This window comes from Tachyglossus aculeatus, chromosome 3, assembly GCF_015852505.1.
Source record: "Tachyglossus aculeatus isolate mTacAcu1 chromosome 3, mTacAcu1.pri, whole genome shotgun sequence".
Taxonomy (NCBI): Eukaryota; Metazoa; Chordata; class Mammalia; order Monotremata; family Tachyglossidae; genus Tachyglossus; species Tachyglossus aculeatus.
Genome location: NC_052068.1, coordinates 38,993,704 through 39,012,000, shown reverse-complemented (window position 1 = coordinate 39,012,000; position 18,297 = coordinate 38,993,704). Strand labels below are relative to the sequence as shown.

General features: G+C 45.2%; 1 protein-coding gene across 2 annotated transcripts in view; it reads right to left on the bottom strand.

The window, feature by feature from the left end:
- Positions 1 to 2,167: 2,167 nt before the first annotated feature.
- The window catches only part of ATAD1 (ATPase family AAA domain containing 1), an 82,478-nt gene continuing 66,348 nt past the window's right edge, over positions 2,168 to 18,297 (bottom strand). For both annotated transcript variants that reach the window (XM_038744096.1, XM_038744097.1), the window contains 3 exons: positions 16,080 to 16,130; positions 10,513 to 10,646; positions 2,168 to 3,472 (listed from right to left, as the gene is read on the bottom strand). In XM_038744096.1, the coding sequence (XP_038600024.1) occupies positions 3,352 to 3,472; positions 10,513 to 10,646; positions 16,080 to 16,130 (306 nt within the window). In that variant the 3' untranslated portion in view covers positions 2,168 to 3,351. The remainder of the gene's footprint in view (positions 3,473 to 10,512; positions 10,647 to 16,079; positions 16,131 to 18,297) is intronic.

Below are 18,297 nucleotides of genomic sequence, written 5' to 3'. Positions count from 1 at the left end.
TTAGAACAGCGTTTCACACATTGCAAACGCTTAACAAATACCATTATTATTATTAAAATGGATTCCGCCTAATAATTATGTTCAAAAAGCAGCTTACCTCACGTTGGCTGTCTTTCTGCCCTCCACCGGCAGCTCAGTAAATGATATGTAAAGTCACATTTCACTTCCTCTGTTGGAGATCTGAGCAGAAATGATCAAAACCGAGTCACCTTCATCACTGTTCGCGATTAAAGAAGCAAAAATAACCCCGGAAGAGAAGGGAATAACAGGGAAGAGGGGGAAGGGGCCCGCACTTGCCTTAGGCGGCCCGCCACGTGATGGATGCAGGGTCCGCCAGCCCACCTGCCAAGAAGGAATCAATCCATGGTATTTATTGAGTGCTTACTATGTGCAGAATACTGTACTGAATGCTCAGGACAGTATAACACAATCAAATTAGCAGATACACTCCCTGCCCATAACGAGCTTACAGTCTAGAGGGAAGCAGTGTGGTTCAGTGGAAAGAGTCCGGGCTCGGGAGTCAGAGGTCATGGGTTCTCATCCCGGCTCTGCCACTTTATTCACTCATTCAATCATATTTATTGAGCGCTTACTGTGTGCAGAGCACTGTACTAAGCGCTTGCGAAGTCCAAGTTGGCAACATATAGAGACGGTCCCCACCCAACAACGGGCTCACAGTCTAGAAGGGGGAGACAGACCACAAAACAAAACGTATTAACAAAATAAAATAAATAGAATAGTAAATATGTACAAGTAAAATAGAGTCACTTGTCCGCTGTGTGACTTTGGGCAGGTCACTTCACTTCTCTGGGCCTCAGTGACCTCATCTGGAAAATGGGGATGAAGACTGTGAGCTCCACCTGGGACAACCTCATCACCCTGTATCTATCCCAGTGCTTAGAACAGTGCTTGGCACATAGTAAGCAATACTATGCATAGTAAGTATGCATAGTATGCATACTAAGCATAGTAAACGAATACCATCATTATTTATTTTACTTGTATATATCTATTCTATTTATTTTATTTTGTTAGTATGTTTGGTTTTGTTCTCTGTCTCCCCCTTTTACACTGTGAGCCCACTGTTGGGTAGGGATTGTCTCTATATGTTGCCAATTTGTACTTCCCAAGCGCTTAGTCCAGTGCTCTGCACGCAGTAAGCGCTCAATAAATACAATTGATTGATTGATTGATTAATAAATATTAGGTAGGGCAGCAACTGGATCAGAGCCCCTGGGAAACAAGTTTGCTCAGCGATTTCAGCAGTTGGACAACCAGCAAAGGTTTTGGCTTACTGCTTAAAAACAATGGGCAAGGGAGGGTAGAACTGCATGACTTATGTAGGTGGGGCCAAGGGATGCTGGGATTGTTTTTTTAAGATTATTATTAATAATAGCGTTTGTTGAATGCTTATTATGTGCCATTATTCAAAGCGCTAGGGTGGCTACCAGGTTATCAGGTTGGACACAGCCCCTGGCCCACACTGGGCTCACGGCCTAGGTAGGAGGGAGGTGGATTTAATTCTCCCGAGGAAACAGAGGCACAGAGAAGTTAAATGACTTGCCCAAGGGCACAAAGCAGATGAGTGGCAGAGCGGAATTAGAACCCGGGTCCCTCTGATCAATCAATCAATTGTATTTATTAAGCACTTACTGTGCAGAGCACTGCACTAAGCGCTTGGGAAGTACAAGTTGGCAACACATACAGTCCCTACCCAACAGTGGGCTCACAGTCTAAATGGGGGAGACAGAGAACAAAACCAAACATACTAACAAAATAAAATAAATAGAATAGATATGTACAAGTAAAATAAATAAATAAATAGAGTAATAAATATGTACATATATACATATATACAGGTACTCCTTCTGGTAGGCCATGCTGCATCTCTTTAAGAGGGCATTCTCACCAACTAGACCAACCCCTCCAAAAACTGAATCTAAATGTCCTGGGAGAAAGGAGGAAAGCAAGTTCTAAATCCCAATCGATCCCTTTGGAGTCACTGGATTATAAAAACTGCTTGAAATGACAGGAATCACGTCCACCAACACCATTACACTGCACTCTCCCTAGCACTTAGTGCTGGGCTCCGCACACTGTAATCCCTCAATAAATACCAGCAGTGAATCGGTTGAATGACTGAACTGAAACAAATAAAAGCCAAAGATTCATTGGAGAAGTTCTCCAGGCAGAGGAGGAGTCCTTTATTATGCGCTTACACAACAACAATGGTGTAAAATAGGCTCGGAGAACTTTGGGTGAGATTCCTTGGAGTCTTGCTTGGCTCACTGGATGGTCTTTTCATTCTTCTTTCCCCACCCTTGGCAATTTGCTTTTCAGTGTCCCGCATCTGTTCCATGCACACCTCCCTGCTCCTCATCCCAAATACATACGCAATACACAGACAATTCTCTTTAAAACACTATCAACTCCTCCAGTATTGGGGAATTTTGATAAGCATAAGTGCCCCTGTCTAGTGCACCACTTGGAACATTGCTATAGGAAAATAAAAGAAAAAATTAAAGTTACAAAAGATTTTAGCACAATATTTAACACCTTTGGAGTTTTATATCACATTTACTTATTTTAAACTGTTAAATAAAGCCATTATTTTTTCGCTAAATTATATTTACCCATTATTAAAGAAAACAACTCAAAAAGCACACTTTCAACAATCATTGAACGGATTTTCATATCAAAAGAAAAACGTCCCAAGAGGGTCACGTGTTAACTGAATGGCACTGGGAGATTTCCGACACATTCACACGAAAAAGTCGCCCATCCCCCGTTCGTTTAAGTTCCTCTAAAATTTAAGACGATTCTGCCAATACCACGTGAGAAAGAGGTGAAACGAGTCTTGTAACACACTGAGATCATGTCATTTGTTTCTCTTTAACTGCACTGAGTAATTTAATAGTCGGGTAAAAAAAAAATCGGTATTTCAATGTATCTATAGAATATGTCAATATAAAATGGGTAGGGTTATACATTTAATGTATACCCCCCACCCCCACATATACTCATACACACATATAAACAGTAACTAGCACTTGCTCCCATCCCCTCTGCCACAGATGACTCGTGAAGTAATGCATCACTTTCAAACCTCTGGACACACTGAAAGGTAGAAGGGGCCGACGCGCAAGCAGTCGGTTCCTCCCCCCCGATGTACCACCCAGGCCACAGCGTTCACAGGATGGCCGTGTTCACAAATAACTTAGAATTTCCAGTACGAGCCCAAAGTCCGAAATGACGCGAGACTCTCCCCTTTTCTTCCAAGACACTCCCTCCTCTCGCTCTTTAAGAGGGCCCACGCCAAACCCAGACGGCTCCAAGAGATGCCCTTTACTCTTAGTCTACACAAACATGCGCTAAAACGTTCTGAAAGGCTGCCTCCTTGGACTTCTTCATCTTCTCGATTGCCCGATGCAGGTCCTGCTGTTGCACTGGCCGGATTGCATCGTCCTCGTGGCTAGACCCAGAGACCAAAGACATTCGCACGTTAGAGAGTCACCCACGGAATAACAGCCCTTACTACGTGCCAAGCGCTGTTCTAAGCGCCGGGGGAGATAGAAGTTAATCAGGTAGGACATAGTCCCTGTTCTACAGGGGGCTCACGCTCTTATCCCCATGGAACAGTTGAGGGAACTGAGGCACCGAGCGGTTTAGGGACTTGCCCACGGTCACAGGGCAGGCATGCGGAGGAGCGGAGATTACACCTGGGGGATTCTTAAGGGGCTCAGCACACACAATAGGAAGCGTTGGAGCCTATCAACCTTTAAATAGCAAAGCGCCCGTCTCATACCTTAGTAGGGTGGGGTGGGATAGGGTGAGGGGTGGAAGGATGGAGGTGGGGTGAAGGACAAGCTTGCCGCAACCTCCTCCTCCTCACGGTCCGGTGCTGGCCATAATAATAATAATAATGGCATTTATTAAGCGCTTACTATGTGCAAAGCACTGTTCTAAGTGCCATAACGCGCTAGCTGTAGCTCAGTGTCACCTGGAATCCGACCTTCCCTGCCTGGCCTGGCAGGGGCTTGAGCTCACAATGAACGGGAAAAGTGGATTTACTCTCATCCGCCAGTAGTACTATGAATAAGCAATTCGACGGCCACACTGATAATGCCAAGTGATACATTTATCCCCGGCATCTGGAATGGTGCAAGCTCCCTTCTGGCTGGGGCTCAGCCGTGGCTTCTGAATGGACAGATTATGGAGTCATCATCAATCGTATTTATTGAGCGCTTACTGTGTGCGGAGCACTGGACTAAGCGCTTGGGAAGTACAAGTTGGCAACATAGAGAGACAGTCCCTACCCAACAGTGGGCTCACGGTCTAAAAGGGGGAGACAGAGAACAAAACCAAACATACTAACAAAATAAAATAAATAGAATAGATATGTACAAGCAAAATAAATAAATAAATAAATAGAGTAGCAAATATGTACAAACATATATACTATATATGGAGTATATAGAGTATATAGTATATATGTAGAGTGTAGAGTATATATGGAGTATATATAGTGGAGTCCACGGGGGCCTTTCAGTTAAGCATCCTGGCAGAAGCCAAGAAACGGAGAGAGTGCCCCTGGGCCTGGATGCCCGGCATATGCTGGAATCCCAAGGGAATTCCCGGGAGCAGGGGGGTGGAAAGAAAAAGGGAAGGACACCTCTCCATCTCTCTTGTTACGGGCAGGGAACATGTCTACTAATTCTGCTGTAGTGTACTCTTCTAAGCACTTCGTACAATGCTGTGCACATAGTAAGCGCTCAATAAATACCACTGATTGATTGATATTGGAAGTGGTGGCACAAAGTACTCCAGCTCCCATTATTATTATTATTCTTCTGGTACTTGTTAAGCGCTGGGGTGGATACAAGCAAATCCGGCTGGACAGAGCCCCCGTCCCAAGTGGGGCTCACAGTGTCTATCCCCATTTTACAGATGAGATAACCGAGGCACAGAAAAGTGAAGTGACTTGCCCAGGGTCACCCAGCAGAAAAGTGGCAGAGCAGGGACTAGGACTCGTGACCTTCTGATTCCCACGCCCGTGCTCTATCCGCTATATCATGCTGCTTCTCAATGGTGGTGTTAGACACCTGGAGACCTCTAATCTTTTGACCCCATCTGATTTATGGTTGTACATATTTATTACTCTATTTATTTATTTATTTTACTTGTACATATCTATCCTATTTATTTTATTTTGTTGGTATGTTTGGTTTTGTTCTCTGTCTCCCCCTTTTAGACTGTGAGCCCACTGTTGGGTAGGGACTGTCTCTATGTGTTGCCAATTTGTACTTCCCAAGCGCTTAGTACAGTGCTCTGCACATAGTAAGCGCTCAATAAATACGATTGATGATGATGATGATGATTTACTGGAGTCGTCATCTCGTTTAGCTCCCATATCCAAACCACCTTCCCTCCACAGCCAAATTGATGCCCTCAACTCCACCCCTGTAGAGAAGCAGCGTGGCTCAGTGGAAAGAGCCCGGGCTTTGGAGTCAGAGGTCATGGGTTCAAATCCCGGCTCCGCCAACTGTCAGCTGTGTGACTTTGGGCAAGTCACTTCTTAACTTCTCTGGGCCTCAGTTACCTCATCTGTAAAACAGGGACTAAGACTGTGAGCCCCCTGTGGGACAACCTGATCACCTTGTAACCTCCCCAGCGCTTAGAACAGTGCTTCGCACATAGTAAACGCTTAACAAATACCATTATTACTATTATTACTAAACTCAAGTCTCTGGTTCCCCTATTCCTTCTCCCACCTCGTTCCACTACGCTACATCCCCAGGTCACCTCCACATTCGGCTTCCTTCGCTCCTGGGCACGAGCCGCAGAGTGCTGCTGGTGGAAATCTAGCTATCAGTGCTTTGCACATAGTAAGCGCTTAATAAATACTATCATTATTATTATTATTATTATCAGGCCGACTTCTGGGTCCCCTTTGATTCTCCATCTACGCCCACTCCCTTGGAGAACTCACTTGCTCCGATGGCTTCACCTACTGCCTCTACACGGATGATACCCAAATCTACATCCCCAGTCCTGATCTTTCTCCCTCTCTGTACCCTTGGCATTTCCTCCTGCCGTCCCCTCAAACTTAACATGTCTAAAACAGAACTCCTCATCTTCCCACCCGAACCCTGTCCTTCCCGACAGCACTACCATCCTTACTGTCTCACAATCCTGCAACCTTGGCATTATCCATGACTTCTCTCTCATTCAACTCATTGCCCCCCGTGGGACAACCTGATCACCTTGTAACCTCCCCAGTGCTTAGAACAGTGCTTTGCACGTAGTAAGCGCTTAATAAATGCCATCATCATCATTCAACCTTCATGTGCTAAAATCCTCTCTTTCCTCTCCATCCAAACTGCGACCACTTGAATCCAGGCACTTCATCATCATCATCAATCGTATTTATTGAGCGCTTACTATGTGCAGAGCACTGGACTAAGCGCTTGGGAAGTACAAATTGGCAACGTATAGAGACAGCCCCTACCCAACAGTGGGCTCACAGTCTAAAAGGGGGAGACAGAGGACAAAACCAAACATACTAACAAAATAAAATAAATAGAAGAGATATGTACAAATAAAATAGAGTAAAAAATATGTACAAACATATATACACATATACAGGTGTATATATTGCCCCCCCGTGGGACAACCTGATCACCTTGTAACCTCCCCAGTGCTTTGCACATAGTAAGCGCTTAATAAATGCCATCATCATCATTCAACCTTCATGTGCTAAAATCCTCTCTTTCCTCTCCATCCAAACTGCGACCACTTGAATCCAGGCACTTATCCTAGCCCGCCTTGTTTACTCTATCAGCCTCCTTGCTGTCCTGTCTCCTCTCTCTCCCCACTCCAGTCCATACTTTGGATCATTTTTCTACAGAAACGTTCAGGACATGCTTCCCCACTCCTCAATAACCTCCAGTGGTTGTCCATCCACCTCTGCAAACAGAAACTTCTTACCGTCGGCTTTAAAGCACCTAATCACCCTACACCTCTTACTACAACCCGGCCCGCACTTTGCTCCTCTAAATGCCGAAATACTCGGTGGACTTCGCTCTCATATATCTCGCCGCCAACCTCTCACCCACACCCTGCCTCTGGCCTGGAACTCCCTCCTCATATCTGGCAGACAATTACTCTCCCCATCTTCAAAGCCTCACTCAGCCTACATTTCCTCTTTTCCCACTCCCTTTACTCCTCACTCCCCCGCAGCCCCACGGCATTTATGCAGACATACGTAATTTATTAATATCAACGTCTGTCTCCCTCTCTAGACTCTAAGACTGTGTCTGTTCTCTTGTCGTACTCTTCCAAGTGCTTAGCACAGCGCTCTACACACAGTAAGTGCTCAATAAATACACTGCTTGATTGATAGTCGACTGCATACTATGCGCAAGGGCTGTAGTAAGTGCTGGGGTAGAAACGGGATAATCAGGGCGGACTTAGTCCCTTTTGTGCACAGGGCTCAAAATGTTAGGGGACGGGAGAACATACACCGCACCCCTACTTTTCAGATATAAGGAAACCGAGGCACCAGTCAGTTAACTGGCTTTTCCAGACTGTAAGCCTGTTACGGACAGGAACGTCCTATTCCCGAGAAGCAGCGTGGCTCAGTGGGAAAGAGCCCGGGCTTCGGAGTCAGAGGTCATGGGTTCAAATCCCAACTCCGCCACGTGTCAGCTGTGTGACTTTGGGAAAGTCACTTAACTTCTCTGGGCCTCAGTTCCCTCATCTGTAAAATGGGGATGAAGACTCTGAGCCCCACGTGGGACAACCTCATCACCTTGTATCCCACCAGCGCTAAGAACAGTGCTTTGCACATAGTAAGTGCTTAATAAATGCCATTATATTACACTGTACTCTCCCAAGAGCTCAGTACAGAGCTCTGCATACACTAAGCAGCTCACCTCCTCCAGGAAGCCTTCCCAGACTGAGCCCCCTCTTTCCTCTCCTCCTTCCCATCCCCGCTGCCCTACCTCCTTCCCCTCCCCACAGCACCTGTATATATGTTTGCACAAATTTATCACTATTTATTTTCCTTGTACATATTTACTATTCTATTTATTTTGCTAATGATGTGCATCTAGCTTTATTTCTAGTTGTTCTGACGACGTGACACCTGTCCACATGTGTTGTTTCATTGTCTGTCTCCCCCTTCTACACTGTGAGCCCGTTGTTGGGTAGGGACTGTCTCTATATGTTGCCAACCTGTACTTCCCAAGCGCTTAGTACAGTGCTCTGCACACAGTAAGCGCTCGATAAATATGATTGAATGAATGAACTAAGCTCTCAATGAATGGGATTGATTGACCGGGGTCACAGCTAAGAATAGAAGCCAAAATCTCTGCTCTTTCCACTGGACCAAAATCTCCAAAATCTCTGCTCTTTCCACTGGATCACGCTGCTTCCCATCTCCTGCTGGAAGGAGCTGGGAGGGATGGGAAGCGGGATGGGAAGCGGGGGTCCTGAGTGGGATCAGCTCCTGGACTTGGGTGATCCCATCAAGTGCCGAGTTAGTCGATCATGTTTATTGAGCATTTACTGTATGCAGAACACTCTCCCCACAGCACCTGTATATGTTTGTACGTATTTATTACTCTAATTTTGTTTGTACATATTTATTCTATTTATTTTATTTTGTTAATATGTTTTGTTTTGTTCTCTGTCTCCCCCTTCTAGACTGTGAGCCCACTGTTGGGTATGGACCGTCTCTATATGTTGCAAACTTGGACTTCCCAAGCGCTGAGTACAGTGCTCTGCACACAATAAGCACTCAACAAATACGATTAAAAAAGCAAACAAAAAAAAAACAAAACACTCTATTAAGCACCTGGGAGAGCACAATAGAAAGTGGCTTAGTACGAGAAGCAGCATGAGAAGCAGCATGACAAGCAGCGTGGCTCAGTGGAAAGAGCACAGGCTCTTAAATCAGGGTCATGGGTTCGAATCCCGGCTCCACCACTTGTCTGCTGTGTGACCTTGGGCAAGTCACTTAACTTCTCTGAGCCTCAGTTACCTCATCTGGCAAATGGGGATTAAAACTGTGAGCCCCACGTGGGACAACCTGATCGCCTTGTATCCCCCCCAGCGCTTAGAAAAGTGCTTTGCACACAGTAAGCGCTTAACAAATGCCATCATTATTACTATTATTACAAGAAGCAGCATGGCTTAGTGGAAAGAGCCCGGGCTTGGGAGTCAGAGGTCATGGGTTCTAATCCTGGCTCCACCACTTGTCCGCTGTGTGACTTTGGGCACGTCACTTTACTTCTCTGTTCTTCATTTACCTCATCTGTAAAATGGGGATTAAGACTGTGAGCCCCACGTGGGACAACCTGATTACCTTGTATCTACCCCAGTGCTTAGACCAGTGCTTGGCACATAGTAAGTGCTTAACAAATACCATCATTATTATGATTATTATATAACAGGCACAAACCCTGCTCATAACGAGCTTGCACTCTAGACACTCTAGTGTCTAGACATACAGACACTAATATAAATAAGTAAATTACAGATCTGTACCACAAGTGCTGTGGGGCTGGGAGTAGTAGGGGTAGGGGAGTGAATAAAGAGAGAAAGTCAGAGTGATTCAGAAGGCAGTTGAAGAAAGGGAAAGAAATGACAGTTGATATTGGAAAACTGAGAATAAGGGGAACAGAGAAAACATTTCAAGGACGCAGTAAAGGCAAAACTTCCAGCAATGCCCTTCCCGGCTGAAAACTAGGAATCAACTGCTGAAGATACACCAGCATGGAGTACTGCAATCACACAAATGCTCCCTAAGGAAATAGATGAGGAGGCAACATAATAATAATAATAATGATGGCATTTACTAAGCGCTTACTATGTGCAAAGCACTGTTCTCAGCGCTGGGGAGGTTATAAGGTAATCAGGTTGTCCCACGGGGGGCTCACAGTCTTAATCTCCATTTTCCAGAGGCCCAGAGAAGTGAAGTGACTTGCCCAAAGTCACACAGCTGACAAGTGGCGAAGCCGGGATTTGAACCCAGGACCTCTGATTCCAAAGCCCGTGATCTTCCCACTGAGCCACGCTGCTTCTCTAGCATTGGGTGTCCCACTCCCACTGTCTTTCCCGGGACGCTGACTTCAAGGTGTACCGCTTAGCACTCTGGACTCTGAATCCAGTGATCTGAGTTAAATAAAGCTCTGTCCAACCTGATTTTCTTGCGTCTACCCCAGCGCTTAGTACAGTGCCTGGCACATAGTAAGCGCTTAAATACCCAATTATTAAATCTTGGTAGGACCTATGTTTTCAAGTGGTTCTTACAGTGCTCTGCACACAGTAAGTACTCAGAAAAACAACCGATTGACTGATGAATTGGGAGTGAATGGTGGAGAGACTACTTATTAATTTACTGGTCTTTTCCTACAGACAACAGCGGCTGCTGCCAAGCAGCAAAATCCCACTGGTTTCAGTGATTTCTGCACATGTACGTCTGAGTAAGATCACTCCAAAACCACATACCTTTCTTCCGCTGTGGAATTGACATATTCCCTCACACACAGGAGCGCTGCATCCCGGCACATCTCTTTCAAATCGCTTCCTGAAAACCCGTCGGTTTCTTTAGCAACTTCTAGCAGGTTCACACCGCCGTCGACCTAACCGAGCACAGAGCGGGAGGTGGAAGATGTTCAGAGGGACAGAGAAGGCCCGGCTCCGCATATACAAACATTCAGATCAACTCACACCTCAAGACTGAAACGTTTCCCGTTTTTCGGAAACACTTGCGCAACCAAACAGATGGCTAAACTGAGCTTTGAGGGGGAAAATCCGGGAGTCAGCTACAAACCCTGCTGTGATGTACTCTGGCTTCTACGACGGAGGATTCGCAGAGCCACAGGGATAAATCTGCTGGGACCCCCCGGGGCTAGATGAGGTAGCTTCTTCCATAAAACTTTGACCACGCTTTCCCCTATGTGGCAATAAGTCCGTTAATTCATTTTTCCTATAGACCCCGAGTGACCCAACTCCTCAACGCTCTCAATCCAACAGCTTCTCCAACTCCTGGGTCTAGGAAAAAGAGACGAAGTGTTTTGTGCAGCCCGGCTGACATCGCAAAGCCACTATTAACAAGTGAAAACCTCACGGTGTTTTTTGTGTGATGTACAGTCAGGATGCTGTGGGCTCGAGCTTCTTCTTTTTCTTTTCCTTTCCTTTCCTTTTTCCTTTCCTTTCCTTTCTTCCTTCCTTCCTTCCTTCCTCCCTCTCTGCTTTCCTTCCTTCCTTCCTTCTTTCCTTTTTCTTTCCTTTCCTTTCCCTCCCTCCCTCTCTCTCTCTCTCTCTCTTTTTTTCTTTCTAATGGTATTTGTTAAGCCCTTACTATGTGCCAGGCACTGTATCCTACATCCTGGGGGTAGATACAAGGTTGGACGGAGCTCCTGTCCCGCATGGGGCCCATAGTTTTAATCCCCATTTTAAAGACGAGGTAACCGAGGCACAGAGAAGTTAAGTGACTTGCCCAAGGTCACACGGCACCCGGGCCGCAGGGCCGGGATTAGAACCTGGATTCGCTGTGCCTCAGTTACCTCACCTGCGAAATGGGGATTATGACTGTGAGCCCCCTGCGGGGCACGGACTGCATCTAGCCTGATTACCTTGCATCTTCGCCAGCACTCAGAAAGGATGCCTGGCACATAAGCACTTAAATATCATTATTATTATTATTATTATAAATGGGGATTAAGATTGTGAGCCCCATGTGGGACAACTTGATCGCCTTGTATCCCCCCCAGCGCTTAGAACAGTGCTTTGCACACAGTAAGCGCTTAACAAATACCATTATTATTATTATTATTATTAACTAGTCTCCCCCCCCCCAACCAAAAAGCACCTAACTCCAAAATCTTGTGAGCCCGTTTTTGGGTAGGGACCGTCTCTATATGTTGCTGACTTGTACTTCCCAAGCGCTTAGTACAGTGCTCTGCACACAGTAAGCGCTCAATAAATACGATTGAATGAATGAATGAATGAATGAATGACCGCCCCCTCCAATAGCCAGCTAGAAAAAGGGGGAAGAGGCCAGTGGGAAGCCCAGCACAACTGAGGTTTACTACATCCCCTCACCTCAATCAATCAATTGTATTTATTGAGCGCTTACTGTGTGCACAGCACTGTACTAAGCGCTTGGGAAGTACAAGTTGGCAACATATAGAGACGGTCCCTACCCAACAGTGGGCTCACAGTCTCAAGCTCGCTACTGCAAGTTCTAACTACCTAACCCCCAGCAGCTGGAGACAGCCTCTCCCTCAATTAGCCTGGAGGGAAGGACCAGGGCCAGCAAACGATATTCCGTTGTGAAAGCTTGGCAGGCTGCCGGGACTGAGGGGAGCGTGATGGAAGCCCTCTGGGAGCAACGGTGGCTAGTAATAATAATAATAATAAGGGCATTTATTAAGCACTTACTATGTGCAAAGCACTGTTCTAAGCGCTGGGGAGGTTACAAGGTGATCAGGTTGTCCCACGGGGGGCTCACAGTCTTCATCCCCATTTTACAGATGAGGGAACTGAGGCCCAGAGAAGTTAAGTGACTTGCCCGAAGTCACACAGCTGACTATTGGAGGAGCCGGGATTTGAACCCATGACCTCTGGCTCCAAAGCCCGGGCTCTTTTACACTGAGCCATGTGGGAATGAATGCTCTCAGGAGGGGTGGGGTGATTCAGAACGTGACAGCTGCCCGAGATGGGGAAAGGGAAAGAGTCAAAGCAGGGGGATCCAAGCGGCTACTAAAAATGTCTTTCTCCGAGAAGCACACGTAAGCTCATTTCTTTGGCAATTTCTAGACGGCTCGTTGCTCCTTCTGTGGGCCGGGGACGCTTCTACCAATCAATCAATCGTATTTATTGAGTGCTTACTGTGTGCAGAGCACTGTACTAAGCGCTTGGGAAGTACAAGTTGAGAGTTACCACCTCTACTGTAGTCTCCCCTGGGCTTAATACAGTGCTCTGCATACAGAAAGTGTTCAGTAAATAGCATCCACCGATTGTTCCGTCCACCTAACCAAGCAAACATCAGGGACTTCTTTTCCTTATTCTTCAAAACCTCAGCCCCAAGTATCTTACACTCAGTATGGTTCTTTTTGAAGGAAAGAAATCGAAAATTACATTAAAAGATCTGTTAAGAGTTAAACAAAACATACACTTAACTTTGCATAAGGAGTAATTCTGTCAGGAGCCGGCAGAGGAATTTAAAACCAAAGTACAATTATTCCCCTAGGTGGAAAAAGATCCATCAGTGGGAGGGAGGGGAGAGACAAAAGCCCCAGGGCACTTACGTAGATATCCAAAATTTATTTACTTATATTCACGTCTGTCTCTCCCTCTAGACTGTAAACTCACTGTGGGCATGGAATATGTCTACTAATTCTGCTATATTGTACTCTCCCAAGCACTTAGTACAGGGTTCTGCACTCATTAAGTGCTCAATAAATATGATTATGACAATAATGATGATAATGGTGATAGTGTTATTCGGTGAGTGCTTATTATGTGCCATCCAAGCACTATGCTATGTGCTGGGGTAGATACAATACAGTCAGATCAGACACCTCCTGTCCCACACCGGATTTCCTACAATCTAAGTGGGAGATAGAACAGATATTTTAACCCCCATTTTGCAGATGATGAAACTGAGGCACACAGAAGTTAAATGACTTGCCCAAGGTCATAAAGCAGGTAAATGCAGGTATTATGTCTGACAACCAGTACAAGAGAAGCGCTCTTTCTATTAGGGGACACTGCTTCTCTTCATTTCAGAAATAGTTAAGTTTTATCCAAAATCCATTCCATGCTCAATAAAGAACGTGCTCACAACCTAGACATCATTTGAAGGAATATGCCTAACACAGGTCTATAGCTTCTTCCAAGAAAAATTACTATTCCTCTTTCAAAATCACTCGTAAATGTCAGGACTGTAATCCCCATGATTTCCCAATCCGGTAGTGCACTCTAAAATGCTGATTTAGACATGCCAATCTCTAAGTTTTCCTTAAACAAGAAACTCACGGGAGATGGATTTTCTTGCCCTGCATAAAAACGAAATTCTAGAGGTCATTCCGAAGGAACTGGGCAGGGGTGGTGGTGGTGGTGAAGAGAAGATAACACTGAAAACCACGTTTAAATTGGGCCCAGTGACAAATGCCCTGAAAGTTCAATGCCCGGGAGAGAGGAAGCCGGCTTGAACTTGAGAGCAACCGTGGCTTGCTGCCTTTTTAGACTGTGAGCCCACTGTTGGGTAGGGAATGTCTCCATGTTGCCAACTTATACTTCCCAAGCGCTTAGTACAGTGCTCTGCACACAGTAAGCGCTCAATAAATACGATTGATTGATTGATTGACTTCGAGTGAATCTCAGCTCTCGCTGAATTCTGTGGATTGCTTGATGATCTGTCACACAGCAATCTCTTTGACTGATGCTGCGCTGCACTCATCACAATCAAAGGATTCTCTCCATAATTCGCAAACCCAAAGTCTAACTTCAAAAAGCTCCGACTGCTAGTGGCTCCGCCACTCGCCAGCCGAGAGCCCCTGGGCAAGTCATTTAACTGCTCTAGGTCCTCACCTAGAAAATGGGGATTTGATGCTTGTTCTCCTGCCCCTTTAGACTGTGAGCCCCACGTGAGACAGGGACCGTATCGGACCTAATTAACCTGCATCGACTTCAGAGCTTTATACAATGCCTGGCACATAGTAAGGACTTAACAGCACCATTATTTTTTATTAGTATTACTATTATAATCTTTGAAGAAATCTAATTTCCCATACAAACCGATTTGCAACCCTAATTGAGAAGATTAACCAATGGTATTGACTGAGCATTTCCTGTGTGCAGATCACCGTACTAAACACTTGGGAGGTAAAATACAACTGAGTTAGTAACCACGTTCCCTGCCCACAGTCTAGAGAAAACCCACGAAACTATTTTTTTCCCCCAGTTCCTTCCCTCCTACATTTATAAACGAGAAACCAACACAGTTCAGCTGCCTTTTTGTTGTCCAATTATTTCTCTTCTCTCCGGCATCCCTGCTAAACTAATTTCCAGTGCTCTGGCTTTATGGTTTATCAATCAATCAATCATATTTATTGAGCGCTTACTATGTGCAGAGCACTGTACTAAGCGCTTGGGAAGTACAAATTGGCAACATATAGAGACAGTCCCTACCCAACATTGGGCTCACAGCTGGTTTATGCAAGCAGTGATCAGATACTCTGGACAACAAAGCTAAAAGAAGTAAAAAAAGACTGAATATAAACTTCACACAGTCTGCGTTAGCTGCTTGGCATAGAGCATATGCTGGGGACCATGTGTCGTTTGCAGGCTTCCATGGGGAAAAATGAGAAGAAATATTCAAAAGACCAACCCACAAAAATTCTACCTAATAATAATTATATTTTTGTTAGGTGCCTGCTATGCGTCAAGCACTGCTGTAAGTGCTGGGGCAGACACAAGGTAACCATGTCGGACACAGTCCCTCCCCGACATGGGGTTCACTGCTGAAGTAGGAGGAAGAACAGGGTTTGACTCCCCATTTTACAAAGGAGGAAACTGAGGCGCAGAGAAGTGAAATGAGGTAGCCCAGGCCACACAGAAGTCAAGTGGCAGAGTCGGGATTAGAATTTAGGCCTTCTGACTCCAAGGTTTATGCTCTTCCCACTAGGCCGCTCATATATTTCTGAACGTTTCTTTCCCATTTCTAATTACTACCTGCTGCACAGTTCAAAAAAATCAGAAGGACAACACTACATGGGAAGGTAAGGTAAGTGACTTGCCCAAGGACACGGAGCAGACAAGCGGCAGAGCCAGGATTAGAACCCACGGTTAGAGAGGGAGATTTGATAATAGTCGGGCGGGCAACTATCACACTGCTATTCCAAGCCACTTTGATGTCACTGATGAAAACAAAATGTTGGACTAAGTGGACTCTTCCTGGAAGAAGTTATGTCTACTTCTTCAGCCTACAGAGTGGAAAAATGGCGACGCTGGCTCTACATTAATATCTAGGAGGAAAAAAAATTACAGTAGAAGTTTTTACTTACATTTTCGTTCTTCAAAATCAAGTTCAAGATCGCCTCTCTCTGTTTTAGAGCCTTTTAATGAAAAAAAAAAAGGTGATTCAGACACCGTATTTTATAAGAACCAATTTTGCCCTAGATTTCTTTCTTTCTTCGATTATATCTCTCTATATATAACAATGATGATGATGATGGAGCAAATGGGCGGTTTTTGGGAGCTGAAAGACCCTCACCTGAATCCCAACAATATTTGTTTTTAAATTTCTACCTAGCACGTAATCCTTCAAACCCATTTTCCCTACTCTCCTTTTTGTGCTGCCTATGCACTTAGATCTGTACCCTTAAAGGACTTGATATTCACCATTTCATTCACTCATTCAATCGAATTTATTGAGTGCTTACTGTGAGCAGAGCACTGTACTAAGCGCTTGGGAAGTCCAATTCGGCAAAATATAGAGGCGGTCCCTACCCAACAACGGGCTCTCAATCTAGAAGGGGGAGATAAACAAAACAAAACATGTGGACAGTTCCCCTGCAACGTTTATGAACAGATCCATCATTTATTTTAATGTTTTTTTCCCCGCCTAGACTGTAAGCGCTTTGTGGGCAATGAACATTTCTCCCAACGCTTTTGTATGGTACTCTCCCAAGTGCTTAGTACAGGGCTCTGCACATGGTAAGCGCTCAGTAAATACCATTGATTGACAGCTCTCAAAACAAGTAGTCAACATTTGATTGCCATGGGATGGTAAGTGCGTGTGGGGAGATGTGAGGAGGGTTGACGTCTCCCCACTTTGCCCCTGGCCTTTAGGTGATCTCCATGCTCATTACTTCACTATCTCCTCTAGAGAGTACACAGGGGAAAGACATGGTCACGCACAGCAAGCTTTGGGAAAATGGATTACTGGGATAAGACGATGGAGTTTGGGGCCAGCGAGTGAATTTTGCTGAGTCCTGTAAACTTCACGGTTCCCACTTCTTGACGGAAGAAGAGAGTATGACACTCAGTGACCTAATAAATAGCAGCCACTGTACCTCCACTTCAAGCCTGTTCAGTCGGTTCTGTGAGGCAAGCTCACTTACCATTACATTTTGATTTGAGCTTCTTGAGAACTACACTCTGTTGATAAAGGTGGTGCTCATGGACGGGTTTTCAGTTTTAAAATAGGATCAGGCAGCCATTTTCATAGGTTATGCAATAAAGACATCACACTGAATCATTATTATTGGATTTGTTACGTGCGATGTACCCAGCACTGGGATGGAGACAAGGTAATCAGGTTGGACACATCTCTGTCCCCACACGGGGCTCAGAGTCTCTGTAGGATTTAATCCCCATTATACAGATGAGTTAACCAAGGCAGAGAAGTTAGGTGACTTGCTCAAGGTCACATAGAAGATAATGACCGCTTACTGTGTGCAGAGAAGATACCGAGCCCTTACTGTGTTCACAGCACTGTACCTGTAGCGAAGCTGACACATGTACTCTGCTGGGAACAATAGGACGCACTGCTGACACATTTTTAAATGGTCACAAACTGAAAGTTTGAGAGCTTTCTTGGAGGGTGGGGGGTGAACAATAAAATAACAACAAACGTTTGAAGTCCATTTTGATTTTCCCTATAGCTTTCTATCTTAATAGCTTCTACCTCCCTTTTGTTGTATTTCTTTCTGCCTTGGGTCACTCTACCTTGTAGCCAAGAAAAAAAAAAGCAGCTCTGAATGACTGCCAGTGACCACATTCCCCAAACACAGTCAAATCAGCTCCCAGCTGCCTTTCCTATTAGACGTTTCACATGGGAGTGTCTTACTTTTCCCAAGTGAGATCTTAATAGGAAGGGCTTTGGAGAAAACCATCTTCTCTTGGGGTCACACCACGAGCCTCCTTGTGGGTCAACCTGATCACCTTGTAACCTCCCCAGCGCTTAGAACAGTGCTTTGCACATAGTAGATGCTTAGTAAATGCCATTATTATTATTAATCCTGGCTAAGCTTACAGACACGTTTCTGCTATTTTTGCTCCCGTGCTTTACTTGCGTATTTCTGGATTTAGTCCCAGCATGTAATCCTCCCATCAGACTGCAAATTTACCTGAAAGCAGGCACTGGGTTATTCTGATTGTCTTTTTCTGACGCTTCCCAGGATGCCTCAGTACCATTGCTGACGATGCCACAGATGGTAAAAGAGTCAGGAAACACTTAGCACGACCAGGGAGAGCTTTCTGGGAGTGCTTTCCCCGTGG